This window comes from Lissotriton vulgaris, chromosome 2_1 (genome assembly GCF_964263255.1).
Source record: "Lissotriton vulgaris chromosome 2_1, aLisVul1.2, whole genome shotgun sequence".
NCBI classification, from domain to species: Eukaryota; Metazoa; Chordata; class Amphibia; order Caudata; family Salamandridae; genus Lissotriton; species Lissotriton vulgaris.
The window spans coordinates 432,323,534-432,338,911 of NC_141687.1; the positions used below are offsets into that span (position 1 = coordinate 432,323,534).

The 15,378-nt window shown below is 46.7% G+C and overlaps 1 protein-coding gene across 1 annotated transcript in view; it reads left to right on the forward strand.

Annotated features, from left to right (window-relative positions):
* Positions 1 to 14,500, forward strand: part of LOC147730532 (gamma-crystallin-1-like) — a 32,177-nt gene extending 17,677 nt beyond the window's left edge. The window contains exons 2-3 of the mRNA XM_086958574.1: positions 8,198 to 8,440; positions 14,171 to 14,500. Coding sequence (XP_086814700.1) covers positions 8,198 to 8,440; positions 14,171 to 14,443 — 516 coding nt within the window. The 3' untranslated portion in view covers positions 14,444 to 14,500. The remainder of the gene's footprint in view (positions 1 to 8,197; positions 8,441 to 14,170) is intronic.
* Positions 14,501 to 15,378: the final 878 nt, after the last annotated feature.

Below are 15,378 nucleotides of genomic sequence, written 5' to 3' on the forward strand. Positions count from 1 at the left end.
AATCAGAGGGTGGCAGTGGTGAACCAGAGGGTGGCAGTGATGAACCAGAGGGTGGCAGTGGTGAACAAGTGGGTGCTGTGCCCATACACGACTGCATGGGTAACTTCGCCATGCAAGCAGGCCGCGAACACGCAAAAAGCCCCATAAACACGCAAAAAACCCTGCGAACACGCAAAAAACCCCGCGAACACGCAAAAAAACAAAAATCGCCAAATTCGCATGAATTCGTGGCTTTTGCGGATTGCGAATTCGATTACGCACGAATTCGCGGAACGCGAATTCGCAAATATCGCCCATACTTATTTCTCACCTGCACAGATTCTGCAAGAGAATAGCTGTGAGTAACAGATGTTTTGTCTGCCTGAGCTCAATCCTGTGACACAAAGCACTTGCAACTAAATGTTGCTTTTAATCATAATTCCTCCATAGTTAACATAATATATCTAACTCAGTGCTACAGTGTCTGTAGCATGTAGAGGTGGTAGCACTACAATAACATGTATCGTTTAAATCATGGGCCTAGAAATTGTTAGGACCTTCGACTTTGCCATGCAGATAACCATTTTACTCCTCTGTTAATGCATTTTGTAAACAAGAAAAGTCAAGCATTAGTAGCTATAGCTCTTTTTTGGGATTGGAGGGCCATTTTGAGTGATATTTCATTGTGTCAGACTGCATCAGAGTCTCTGATGCATAATCACCTCAAAGAGCAAGCCCGGAGTTCTTGACTTCACCAAGAAAGTGATGACCATGGTAGGAGCCCATGGTACTTTGGAGCAAAGCAACGGTGCTTAATTTGTAAAATAATACGTGGTGTTTTGCTCAGAAGCCTGTGGATGGATCTATTGAAGGTCGGAGTGATGAATACCAATGCTTTTTAGGCTTGATTGCTCTTGTTACCCCCTACAGTACGGTTCCAGTCGTCAGCATACAGCACAGAGATTTCTCTCCCATCAGAAGTGGTCTGAGCACCATTTGGAATACCCCTTGCTGTTTCTGCATCCTGTATGTCTAGTAACTTTCATTCATCTAGTAAATAGGCACCCGTAATTCATATTTGCAGACACTTATAAGGGATGCAATGCGATATGAGAGGCGCACACACTTCTTTGCTGTCAAACATGTATTCCGTGATACTTTCTTAGGGGATTCCAGGACTCTGATCCATTCCTTATCGGTCATTTCCCTTATCAGATTCCTCTCCCATTTACCCCTCAGTTTCAGTTGTGGAGAAAGCAGGGACGCTTAAAACCATTTCATTTGGTGTCTCGCTGTGCCCAGGGTGATCACACCCCGCTCGTTCCCGGTTCCTCTCTACTTCGACCCCATAACTTCCCAAATGCTCATTGCAAAGTCACATATATAAGGAACTGACTGGGGGGCAGGCCACATCCCTCCACCAGTTCTGCAAAGGGGAGCAACATTCCCACTTGATGACAATCCCTCACGTTCTCAAGTCCCACCGCCGCCCATGGTGGCATCTGTTCCGCTGCTATGACACTCAGCGACTCCTCGTGTGGCAGCCCCACCAGGGGTAAACCCGGAGAGTACTTTGGGGTATCAGGTACTTTCTTGATGCAACGTTTCCAGCACTGTAGTTCTGTGGTCTGCAATATTGAGGTATAGGGAACTTTTATTGTATGGTCCATGAGTTTGGCCAGCAGCAGCAGCCTGGGATTTTGACCGGGCTCCATTAAAAAGGTCCCTCCGTATTTACTCCTTCCAGCGATTGGGCCAGCCACTGCAGCTGGGCGGCCAGTTGATAGAGCTCAAAATGTGGCACTGCCAATCCCCCTGCCTCTACAGGATGCCTCAGAGTCTGGAGGAACACTCTATGTGTACCGTTTCCCCAGACTAAGTCTCGAGTTAAGGAGTCAAAAGTGTCAAACCATACCGCAGGCACCATTACTGGCAAGTTTGCGAAATAGCATAATAAGCCATGTAACTTGACCATTTTCACCAGGGAGAACGTAGCCATTATGGGAAGGAGTAACGTGCCCCAGAATTGAACGCTGGACCGGAGTGATCTAAGTGCTTTATGCAAGTTACCACCGCTTAGATCTTTCAATTACTGAAAGACCTGAATACCTAGGTATTTAAATGTAACTGGGGCACAGTTAACGCCCGCAAGTAGATCGGGAGGGCGCTCTAATGGTCCAGCCACACAGAACAGGTATGTTTTGCATTTATTAACCCGTAGACCCAATAGCTCCCCAAATGTCTCCATGCAATGTAGAGCTGTCGCCACACCCCTAGTAGCATGGCAGAGGTAGACCAGAAGGTCATCCGCATAAAGGTAGATGATATGTGTCCTCCCTTCTATCGCCAGGCCCATGACTTCCCCTCTTTGTCAAAGTAGCTCAGCCAGGGGCTCTATCGCCTAGGCAAATAGAAGCGGCAACAGGGGGTACCTCACTCTATTTGATATTGTGGTGAGATATTTTTACTAGGCTTGACTCTGGCTGTGGGGTGAGTATACAATAGTCACACCCACGCCACCCAGTCATCTCCCATACCGAAGCACCTCATAACCGCTAGCAGGACGTCCCACCCCACCATATCTAAGGCCTTTTCCAGGTCGATGGACAGAATAGCGGCCTGTCTGACGGATTGTGCCTCTGGGTGATGCAGTACGAGTATCTGAGGTTGTAAGATATATTGCTGGAAGGCATAAATCCATTCTCGTCGGCATTGATTAAGTTCAGCATATATGGAAATAGTCTAAGCGTCAATACCTTGCTAAATATTTTAAAGTCATTGTTGAGCATGGAGAGGGGCCTGTAATCTTTTACCCCAGCATCAGGGGCTGCAGTCTTGAGGAGTGGGATCACCAGTGCAACACACGTGCTCTCTGACAAATGACCCACCTGTAGCGACTCTGCATACAAGGTAGCCAATCTTGGATCCAGTTCGGTCCCAAACTTCCGATAAAACTCCGCCGGATGGCCTTCCAGGCCAGGAGTGTTCCCATTGACCAAAGTGGCGATGGCTCCCTGAACCTCTGGCAGGGTCACACGTCCTCCCAATTCCTCTCTTGCCTCTGCATTTAAAATGCGGAGGTTTAACGGGCCAAGGAAAGCACTGATAAGCGCACTGTTGGCCCCAGGGGGAGCGGCATAGAATGTCTTATAATAGTTCCTAAATTTCTTTCTTTCTTTCTTAAGACCATTGATCTCCTCCGGGTCATGTACAGTCAAGCCAGCAGCAGTCCGAACACGTAGAACTGGGGACCCATGTATTTCCGGCCTATATAACCAGGCCAACAATCGGACAGCTTTTCCCTTCCCCATTGCACCCTGTCCATATATGTGTTATAGTCTTAAAACCTGAGCCTTTCCAAGGTGTCAGCGTATTGCTTGCGTCTATCCAGATGACGAGTGTGGGCCTGCCCATATTGTCCCTGGAGGTTGTCCAGTGCCCGGATTTCTTCCTCCCTAGCCAACAAGTCCTTGTGGAGGACCTTACACACTCCCACAGTTTGCTGCACACAGTGTCCTTCCACCACCACCTTAAACGCTTCCCACTCTATTAATGCAGAGGAAGTGGAGTGTTCCTTTTCAGTAAAGAACTCTCCTACGAGGGAGTGCAAGGTACTAGTAAACAGTTTATATTCTAGAGACATCGGATTGAGGCGCCATGTAGGTATTGGAGGTCTATCTCCATGCGGCCGGTGTGTCAGCAGCAATGGACTGTGATACGACAGGGTCCACCCTAGATATTCCGTACCCATGATAACACCGCCGAGGGAGGGGGGGTACCAAAAGGCGTCTAGTCGTGTGTGCAGTTGGTGCATTGGGGAGTAAAATGAGTATTCTCATGTCTCTCCATGTTGGATTCTCCCAATATCTTTCCATTCCCAATGTGACATCCACTCCCCAATCCAGTCGCCACTCGTCGGGTTTTAGCCCCGTGTAAGGGAGGGTGAGTACGGTCCAAGTCTACCTCTATAACTATATAAAAATCACCCCCCATTATAACCTGTCCTAGCATCATGTCCGCTATTTGAGTAGAATGGTTGGCCATATAGCCTCCCCATGAGAAAGACATATCTGCCCTCCTTATATATTATGGACCATGTCAGCTCAAAGGGTACCCTGAATCTAACCCAGACGAACACCCCTGTGCATGCGCTGAGAAAGATGTAGCATGGACCTGCCCTCCCCAAAGCCTACACATTCTTTCTGCCTATGCTCGAAGCAGATGTGCCTCATGCAGGTGAGCTATCTGCACTCCCTGTCTCTTTAAATAATTATGTATGTTATGGCGTTTGGACATGGACCCCATCCCCATAATGTTCCACGTAAGGAACTACAGTGCTTGGCAGTGTGTTGACATCACAGGTGAGGCAGTCCATCCCTTTCCACCACCCTCCAACCCCCCTCCCAATTTAGCTAAACGGAAAAGCAGTCAGTTATCCGATCTACAAATATGCCAAGACTTGCGCAACAAAAAACAACAGAAAAAAGGATCCCAACATGGACCAAATCCCCATTCCCCGAGCAGTGGGGCAACTGCTGTCCGCCCAAACCCTTCATATGACTATAAAAGACAATCAAGGCCCATACCAGCTACGGTAATGTTCTTCAGAGGGTCATGGCTTTATTCGATATCTCTCAAGAAAGTGTCAAATATCAGGGCCTCTGCTGTGCGCCATCCTCAATAATAGTCCAACCAGGGCGATATTGCCTCCTCAGGCTCAAGGATAGTCCGCTGCTACTGCAGCAGCAAGGCACTGAGCCAGTGCCATTCCTCAGTACAGGCTCAGCTATATGATCTCATATGAAGTTTTTGGGCTTACTTGTGGCATGTTGAGGCTGTCGCCATTAGAGGAGTCTGAGTCTGAACCCCAAGTGCCCCTCTGGGAGCGTGACCCCTCTTCAGAGTGGGACTTATCTTCCCACACAATCTCAGCCCCTGCCTGGTGTGCCGCTGCCCTTTCTCGCTCTGTCTGTGAGGGACACTTTCCAGCCCACCTATTCTGGCGGGTCAGCGCCTGTTATTGCACAACGCGAGGGGTCTCAGTTTTATACTCTTCCAATCAGTCCCATGCAGTTGAAGCGTCTTTACAGAAATGTGTCTTACTATCCACTGCTATGCGAAGTTGGGCAGGAAAAATAAGAGAGTACGGGAATCCTTCTGATCTCAGTGCCTTACTAACTTCCAAGAAGCAGGCGCAATTTTGTTGCACTTCAAGGGTATAGTCCGGGAATATCGAGACAAGACTGTACATTACTTCAAATTGGCTATCTGATCATGCCTAGTGCAGTAAGATGTAATGCAATAACCAGGCCACTACTGGTCTCGGGGGTCGGCCCGGCACCAGTGGGCATGCTGGGACCCGGTGCCCTCTCCAGGGTGTAGAACTGTGTTAGCACTCCGGAGCAACCACTGTGCAGAGCCATGGTTCCAAATAGGCCATCATGTTGCCATTTTCAACCTCCTCTGGAAGGCCGAAAATGCGGATGTTGTTTCTTCGGCTACACCCTCAATTATGTTCTGCCCCACGCTCCAGTGTTTGAACCCTGTCCTGCCGCTCTGCCACCTGTTTGACCATCGCCTGGAGGGACGGGGACAGCTTCTCAAGGCTCGATACCACCACTTTCACCTTTTCGTTGAGCTTCTGGTGCTCCGCACGGAGTAGGCCAAACCCCACCGACACTGTGCTTATATCTTGGAATTGGAATTGGAATTGGAATGGGATTCATAGAGCGCATGGCTGCCCAGGAGCGTCCCAGCGCTGACTGAAAATCCATCTAGTCAAGTCAGGCGGAAACAGGGTCTCTTTTGAGTCTAAGATTGCCTCTAGAATCTTAGCCAGTTGTTGTTGTATGAGGTCTTCAAGCTGCTGCCCCTGCTCTGCACCTGCTCCCATTGTCCCTCCTCTTGTTCTGTGGCACTCTCCACTGGTTTTGCCCTATGTTTGCCCATCATTGCCACTCGGGTATGATATTGTCCTGAGGTGTCCCTGATGTCGCCTCTGCTCTGCCCTCACACGGGTGCCCTCCACCATACTGCAGGAATGCAGTACTCTGCTGTCGATGGGTGCATGCAGGGGAGATCCCGCTGGTCTCCAACACGTAAGGGTTAAGCACAGTGCGCCGCAGTCCCCACAGTATTAACTGGCCCCTCTTTCCCATGGCTTCCGCGTCCCAGGTGGCAGGCCTCAGTCAGGCAATGGCCAAGTCCACCAGCTCTGTACTGCGGTATTCGAGGTAGTGAGAAGGTAGTAAATCCCCAGTGCCGGGAATTAAGTGGCTCTCACCTGCTTCACACCAGTCACTTTTCCATGGCTCAAGGCCTCCTCTTTACTTCATTCGTCCCTGGGCTGCCCAGTCCAGGTGGTCTCAGGGCATTGTACCTTCCTCCCGAGGAGTCTCAATGGGGCTCCTCCAAGGTGCCACCCACCCAGTCTCATGGCCATAGATCATCCCACTGCAGCCGCCCGGTCCTGGGGGCACAGCCAAGCAGGGCCCACCCCAAAGCAGGGCACCTCGCCGCACTCAACTATGGCCAGCCGCACCGACCAGGCCTCTCAAGCCCAGGACCCAGACCGGGTGCCACAAGCCAGCTCTCTTGCAGCTCTACATCAAGCCACCACACCACTTGGTTCACAGTAACTTTTGCCTCCACGTGTCTTTTTAATTCTCGGGCAGGATAAGGCTGGATGGAGGCTGCGGGCGCAAATCAGGCACACTGCTCCTCAGACCTGTCCCCAGGCCCGCCTTTGGGTCAGCGATCTCCCCAGGTGTGGGCCCGACGTTCTTTTACGTTTGGGGTCCAACTGCCTAGCTTTGTCCCCCAGGGGGACCACAGTGTCACCGATCTCGCCCGGCCTGCGCCGCCTCAACAGCAAATGGCTCAGGCCCCCAGTGGGTACGTGGTCACCCGTCCTGGGCCAGAATCCACCTCTGCAGTCCGTTCGTCTCTCTCTGCATTGGTATGCTCCGGGACCGACTCGTCCCAGCCCCCCTACCAACGTCCGACGCAGCTAGCACTTTCTAGCAGGGCCTGGTCAGAGTCATGCGCAGGGTCAGAGCACTCCATCAAAACTCGATCTCAGGACTGCCGAGGTACCCCTCCAGTGGCGGCAGATCCCCCGGCGGCAGCGTGGCGTTTGGTACAGTGTCAGGCCACCTGTTGCAGTGTCTTAAGTGAATATTTACAAGGTCAGTGCAGAGCCTCTCACTCATGTGTCCGCCATTGCTGGCTGCTAAGCCACACTCCTAATATTTAACTTGTTTTGAGCACTGGAGAAGGTGAATTTATGTTCGCTTTAGCCCTGATTCCACTACATGCCCCTTCGTCCACCACCAGACAATCCCTGTCCTTTTATTTCACTCTTCCAGGTCCCAACTTTCTCCCTTTGTCACAGTTTTTTTTTCTTCAACTTCTACCTTATTTCCTCCCTTTTGTGTGCTCCTCTCTCTTGTGTGCTGGATCAAAGTTTAAGAGAAATAACTCATTGTCCTCAGAATAGAGTGCTGGCGAGTCCCACCTGCTACCACAGGTTCAAATTAACCACTAAAAGCCCACAGACACCAATTGGAAACAAGAGAGAATCACTTGAGAACTTTTTGGTGACCCCTACCCTCGCCTTGTGGAAAGTCCTGCAAATGGTACACAATTAATTCCCTGGCCCACCACTTATCAACATCGTTTTAGAAGGAGCATTTCTGGGGTTGTGTGAGGCGAATAAAGATACACAACCTAACAACTGTATGAAGACACCATCCACATGTAGGTGCTTTAGGTTTTTATTTTCACAGATTTAGAACCACTCTATGTACAGCAGTACTTTTATAGATGATAGATTATCTATATTCTTACAGGTGTCCTCCAATTCAGGATTAAAAGAAACGGCTGAAAAAGTGTGATAAAAAGAATGATTGGCTCAATACTTTTCTAAAGTTGGATCTCTCAATAGCCAGTTGGAAAGCTGGATGTGTCATAGGTGAATATACCCATTCTAAGGTCTTGAAAAATGCTACATTTAGGAATGATTCACCAGGTCACTTTTTAGTATTAAGGTATGTGATTTCAACAGAAAGTGTAAATATGAGATTAGATAGCAAGTTTGAGGATTATGACAAAAGTCTAACTTTCATCAAGGTCAATGAGAACAGACTTATCTGCTACGGGTGCAACACAGCATAGCCAATAGCTTACAGAATGTTTCATTGTATCATCCTTTTAACAGATTATTTTCTACGAGGACAGAAACTTTGGTGGCCGCTCCTATGAGTGCAATTCTGATAGTGCAGACCTGCACTCCCACCTCAGTCGCTGCAATTCCCTCCGTGTTCAAAATGGAAACTGGATGCTTTATGAGCACCCCAACTACAGGGGGCACCAGTACTATCTGAGGATGGGGGAGTACCCCGAGTACCAGCGGTGGATGGGATACAATGACACTATCAGGTCCTGTCGAATGATCCCTGAAGTAAGTCCAGGTTCATCCCATATGCTTTCAGCTTTTTTAACAACTTTATTTTGGTTTTTAAAGACACAAATATTGAAAATTTATATTTTATGCTTCTGTCTAAAATAGGTCACAAATGCAACAACTGCTTTTCTAGAGCATCCACATTTCTATGTCTCGCTCCAAACAGTTTTGATAATTAAAGCCCTGCACAACCTTTTTAGTATGGAGGAAGACGTATCAAAATCCATTGATCAACCATGACACCCTATTCTTTTATGTATGCACGTATGTATGTTGTATTTATATAGTGTGCCCGTAGCTGAAAAGCAGAGGAGCGCTGTATATGGTATAAAGCAAAGACTCAGTCAACGTGTGGGATGGCGGGGTAGTAGTTGGTTTCAAGAGGCAAATCGGACTGTTGCTGCATCATGAGGGAGTGCTATTTAAACAGGTGTACCTAAAGCTGTTTCCCAAACTTAAGCAGGATTGGACAGTTCTGATGCTAATGAGGCTGTTGGTCCAAATACTGGCCATCTAATCTGAATCACATATGTTTGGGAGATTGTTGGAAGCCGGCTCGGGCTGGCAGCTCAGCTCCTCCGGGGCTGCTGGTCCAGGCTGTGACTGTTAGAAAGGTCTCAGGTGGCCGTAGGGCACACGTACCCCTCGCCCCTGAGAATTACTTTACTCCGGGTGCATGTTCACAACAGCACCCTCCTGGTCTCCTCTGGCACAAGGCCACACACACAACACTGATGGGACTCTACATCAACTCCGAGTGCACGCTTACCAGGCACTCCTTCCTGCGGTCTCAGTTGGCACCAAGACACGCACACCGCGCTGCAAAGACTCAATGTCTTCTGGTGCACACGATGATCAGCTGATCACCTCCAGAGTCCCATGTTGCACCGAAGCATGCACACTGCTTCACTGAGACTTACGCCAGCTCCAGGGCCCCGATATCCAGGCTCTCTTTACCAATGCCCACGGCCGCACCACGACACGCTCACCGTGTCCAAGACTCTCCCCACTTCCGATGCACACGTTGATCAGGCGCTCATCACCAACGCCTCCTGTGCGACACAACACCCACCCTGCGCGTCCGAGACTCATTCCACCTGCGATGCACACGCCAAACAGGAGCTCTTCACCAGCGCCTGCAGTGCACCACGACACGTACGCTGCACTTCCGAGTCTCACTTCAGCTTCAGTGCACACACTGACCAGGCGCTCTTCACTAACACCTGCGATGCACCACGACGCACACCCAGCGCGTCCAAGACTCACTTCACCTTCGATGCACACGTTGGCCAGGCGCTCTTCACCCACGACTCCTGTGTACCACGACATGCACCCAGCGCATCTGAGTCTCACTCCTCCTCTGTGTGTCTAAGATCACAGGGCACACCTTCCAAGGGTCTCAAGCTGCCACAACATGCACCCACCACTTTGCTTGAAACTTCCCCAGAAACATTTATGTTCCTGTGTTTCCAAGCAGGGGGACCCAGTGCACCACGCACAGTCCCAACAGCCTCTTCCTTAGTTAAAACAGCAAACTGCAGACCAGCCCCAGATCACAAAGCAAGGTTTGGTCCTTCCCCAGCAGTCTCTTTAGTTGTTCCTTTCTTAGCAGAGGTTGCTCTTGACCATGAAATGGGTTCAAGCCTTTTCAGTCTCAATCCATTTCTGCTCCATTCCAACGTTCAGGGGTCTCAGCTCTCATAGTTATTACCCTAAATGTCTTTGAAGATTGTTGTGCTCAGGGGTCCCTGGCCCCTGCCTAAATCAGTTCTGGATGTCTCCCTCCCAGTGTCACCTTTCTCCCTTTCATACGGGGGTCTGGATCCTTAATCACTCAGCAGGAGACGGGTCAATTGTTTTACAGCAGCAACCCAGGCCTCCCCTTCACGGGGCTTCTCCTCGCCTACTCTCTAGATGCAGGTCAGCCTGGTGCCATCTCAACCCCTCCCTTGGGTCAAGACCTCCCCCAGCTCCTCTCACCTCTCAGATCCAGACAGTCATTCCATATTCAACAGAGACACACAGAAATGCGTAAAGCACAAAACTCAGCCACTTTCTAAAAGAACACACAGTGACAAAAGCACCTTCATAGAAAGATGCGTTATGACACTGTGAGTTCATAGATACTAAACTTCACCTCTGCATTTTAAACTTATAGGAAACTAGGCTAACAAAACACTATACCCAGCCTTCCCCAATTCTGTCCTATGGGCAGGATGGCCTTTCACCAGTGAAAAACGAAATGGAGTGTTTTTAATTGTCAGGTCATAGCATACACCTCAGTAAATGTCCTGCCTTTTACTTACACTGCACCCTGCCCGGGGTACCGGGACCTACCACAGGGTTGCCTACTGTGTATGCCTACAAGTGGTTGCACTGGACCCCGATTACCAGCGGTGGATGGAATACAATGACACTATCAGGTCCTGTCGAATGATCCCTGAAGTAAGTCCAGGTTCATCCCATATGCTTTCAGCTTTTTTAACAACTTTATTTTGGTTTTTAAAGACACAAATATTGAAAATGTATATTTTATGCTTCTGTCTAAAATAGGTCACTAATGCAACAACTGCTTTTCTAGAGCATCCACATTTCTATGTCTCGCTCCAAACAGTTTTGATAATTAAAGCCCTGAACATCCTTTTTAGTATGGAGGAAGACGTATCAAAATCCATTGATCAACCATGACACCCTATTCTTTTATGTATGCACGTATGTATGTTGTATTTATATAGTGTGCCCGTAGCTGAAAAGCAGAGGAGCGCTGTATATGGTATAAAGCAAAGACTCAGTCAACGTGTGGGATGGCGGGGTAGTAGTTGGTTTCAAGAGGCAAATCGGACTGTTGCTGCATCATGAGGGAGTGCTATTTAAACAGGTGTACCTAAAGCTGTTTCCCAAACTTAAGCAGGATTGGACAGTTCTGATGCTAATGAGGCTGTTGGTCCAAATACTGGCCATCTAATCTGAATCACATATGTTTGGGAGATTGTTGGAAGCCGGCTCGGGCTGGCAACTCAGCTCCTCCGGGGCTGCTGGTCCAGGCTGTGACTGTTAGGAAGGTCTCAGGTGGCCGTAGGGCACACGTACCCCACACGTACCCCACGCCCCTGAGAATTACTTTACTCCGGGTGCAAGTTCACAACAGCACCCTCCTGGTCTCCTCTGGCACAAGGCCACACACACAACACTGATGGGACTCTACATCAACTCCGAGTGCACGCTTACCAGGCACTCCTTCCTGCGGTCTCAGTTGGCACCAAGACACGCACACCGCGCTGCAAAGACTCACTGTCTTCTGGTGCACACGATGATCAGCTGATCACCTCCAGAGTCCCATGTTGCACCGAAGCATGCACACTGGACAGGACAACATGGTAACTTAGCAAACTGCGCGCAGGCCCTACACTGCAAGCCGGAGTTTCCTTCTCCGCGTGCCTTTGCATTACTAGCCCTGACTCACACAGTGCACATCACTAGGGACTTTACTAGTAAGTAACATACCAATCATGACCAACCAATTACCATTACAATTTACACAGGGAACACTTGTAACTTGACGGTAAACATCCTTTACGACGCAACTCTTACCACTCAGTACCTTTACAACGCAGGTTTTTCAACGCAAGTCATTACAACGACTTGCGCTGGGGGGCGCTCTAGGATAGGTAATAGTTCAATTTACTATCTAACACCTTCCCTACTATGCACGGGGACTGGAGTTGGAATAGTAAATTAAACTATTCACTATCCAGCACCCCCCAACGCAAGTCGTTGTAACGACTTGCGTTGAAAAACCTGCGTTGTAAAGGCATGCGTGGGAAAAGCATGCACTGTAACCACGTACATCCTACTTTGACACTGATCAGCAGTGGAAAAGTACCCAAAGCATCTGAATTGGCAACTCTGTCAGAAAAACGGACTAGGGGGAAAGCAAAATGTTTAGGCAACTTTAGCCAAAAAGGCCAAGTCCCACAGAGATGCACTATAGAACAGCATTAAATTGTTAATTTTGTATAATATGATCAGACCTGAGTCTATTTACAGTGTGTTGGGCAGGTATTATCTACTACAGGTTGGATTTTGTGAGTAAATAAATCATAGCAACTATTGATGAAAAACCTTTGAAAGCATGCAGGAATAAATTGTAGAGATGTGTAAGATACACATGACTTTTCCTTGTGTGGCCAACAAGGCACATATATACTGAGAGGTCTGTATTCTGACTGCACTAACATGATCTTTAAATATACAATAAACAAATTGATGGCATACATTTGCCTCTCTGACTCTTTCCTGTCCAGTCTCAAGTGTGAAGTGCTCCCTAGTAGAATGGAAAGAGTAGCTGGGCCAGGACACCTTTAGCTGTTACAGCAACTTGTATGGGCATTGAAGGCTGTATTTCCTTCCTACAAGACAAAATATTGTCCTCCTTCCTGAAATGAGGTGCAAGTTTAATACTTAACACTGCTAAGGCATTGTTTAAATTGACTGTGAACTTGACTCTTGGTGTGATCAACACCATGACACGTATTTAGAGTTTGACAGATGGGATACTCAATCACAAACATACAGCTATCCCATCCATCATATTACAAGTGCATTACAGCCTATGACACTTCCAATACAGTGGATGGAATATCTGCATCATTAGTATCATCTCAGAATAGGCTGGATTACATCACTTAGGGCAGCATAACATCCCTTTCCTTGACTAGCAACATTATTTATAGGTCTTTCATCATTTTCGCCAATATTTCGTTTACCATACTTTTAACTATATGGATGTCGTTTGGTAAGTGAAAGTCATGTGTGATTGTCTTGCATTTAATTTTGTGTGGGTCAGAGTTATATTGTAAGGTAGCAGAGAGCAAAGAAGCAACACCACATTAGGCAGTTTGGGTGGTCTAGATCATCATATTGTAAGGCCACACATTTGAAATGCAGTGCTCAATTTACAATACAGGGTCTCTATCACCAGAAGCCAGTGTTCAGAATAGTCAATGAATCTAAAGAATGCTCAGCATAGTCCTTATAATGATTGGTAGCACTGTGGAAACCTTGAAAAAGCAGTTTAGACATACCTACAACCAATGGGGTGCAGGTATCCTACCTGATGTGATGTGTCCCCTTGTTATCCATTCTTAATTTATCTGCTTTTGGTAATAGAAGACCTACCTCCAGTTAGATAATTCATCTTCTGGTAAAACATATCTTTATAGTGTTTGCTGTCAAGCTATCTTTCTGTTTGATGAAAAGAATATAATACAGTTTCCTTTTCAGAATGAGACGTGAAATAACATTCTGTATAAATACTGTATAAATATATACAGGGTGTTTCAATACCGTTTTAGTAAAAAAAAAATGTTTTGTAAGTGGATCAGTTGTATGTCAGAATATTGAGTAAAAAAATATATTGATGTGTGGAAATATCTTGGCCTGAATATTGGGAACCTAAAAGTTATGAATATAAGGTACATAGATGTACAATTCTTAACTTTACATCCATGTTATCTTTAAGGTAACATATATTGTCAAAATACATATGTGTGAATCAAAGAGTAGCTAATATATGCTTACTGATATATACTTACCTTCATACTTTCACAATAATTTTTTAGCAGTTATTTAGGACCTGATATTTTGCCATCATGATATTCCAGTGGTATGCGACGTTGATCTAAAAATTGATCTTTTGCATCTCTTCTTTTCTTTTCATTTTCACAGTACCATGGCACTTTCCGGATCAGGCTGTATGAGGAAAGTGACTTTGAAGGGCAGATGATGGACTTCACAGATGACTGCCCAAATGTCTATGACCGATTCCACTTCAACGACATCCACTCCTGTAATGTGTTTGAGGGGCACTGGATTTTTTATGAAGAGCCCAACTATAGAGGACGTCAATACTACCTGAGGCCTGGGGAGTACAGGAGATACACCGACTGGGGAGCTATGAGCCCCAGGGTTGGTTCCTTCAGAAGAATGGGATATTTGTAAACTACTGTAGGTAGTAACTTTGTTTAGATTGTATTAATAAAACTTAAAATACCTTGATTTCAAAGTGTATTTTTCCTCCCCTCAACAGTTGAGAATAAAGATCCTCACTGCTTTTCTTAAAACATATGGAATCTATATAGTTGCTTTTGAAAGGTGGTTACTTATTAGATGTAGGCAGGTACCTACCACTAGTAAAAAGGCCATAATCAAAATATAAGGTCCAGTCACGGTCTCAATAAATTATTCCCTTGCTCAGCCCTTGGTAACTGGCTGCGAATAGGCAGGCTTAACTTAGGAGACATGGGTTTAAAGCAATTAAAAAACAGCAATACGTTACATACGTAAGACACAATGGAAATCCAACAGCAATTCATAAAAATTGGAAATATTTTTATGATTTAAATGACACCAAAATGGAAAAAAATCTTCTGTAGGAAACCAGAGATGTGAATTTTTGGAAAATAAACACTTTTTTGCGACTAAGGGCCATATGTATCATTCAAAATTGCGATCACAAACGCCAGTTCGGCTTTTGTGATCGCAATTTAGCTAAGTTTAAAGTATGAATGGAGAACAGCCTCGCAAAATAAGGAATCACAAATTTGCGATTCCCTATTTTGCAATTGCATTTAAGGAAACGAAAATTGCGATTCTTTAAATGTAATGTAAGAGGCCCTGAAAAAGTGCAATTTGGCCATAAGGAATCGCAAATTACCACTTCAAGTTAGTGGTAATTTGCGATTTCTTTCAAAAATGCACTTTCTTGCATTTTTCAAAGTGCCATGTGGCGCACATACATGCCCTTGGTGAATGTATGTGTCCCACACATGCACATTTCAGGGATGCAACACGGTGTCCTTTTGACACCCTGGCACCCTTGAAATTGCATTCTCAATTTGAAATTCTCTAATTGAGAATCGCAAATTGAGAATGTC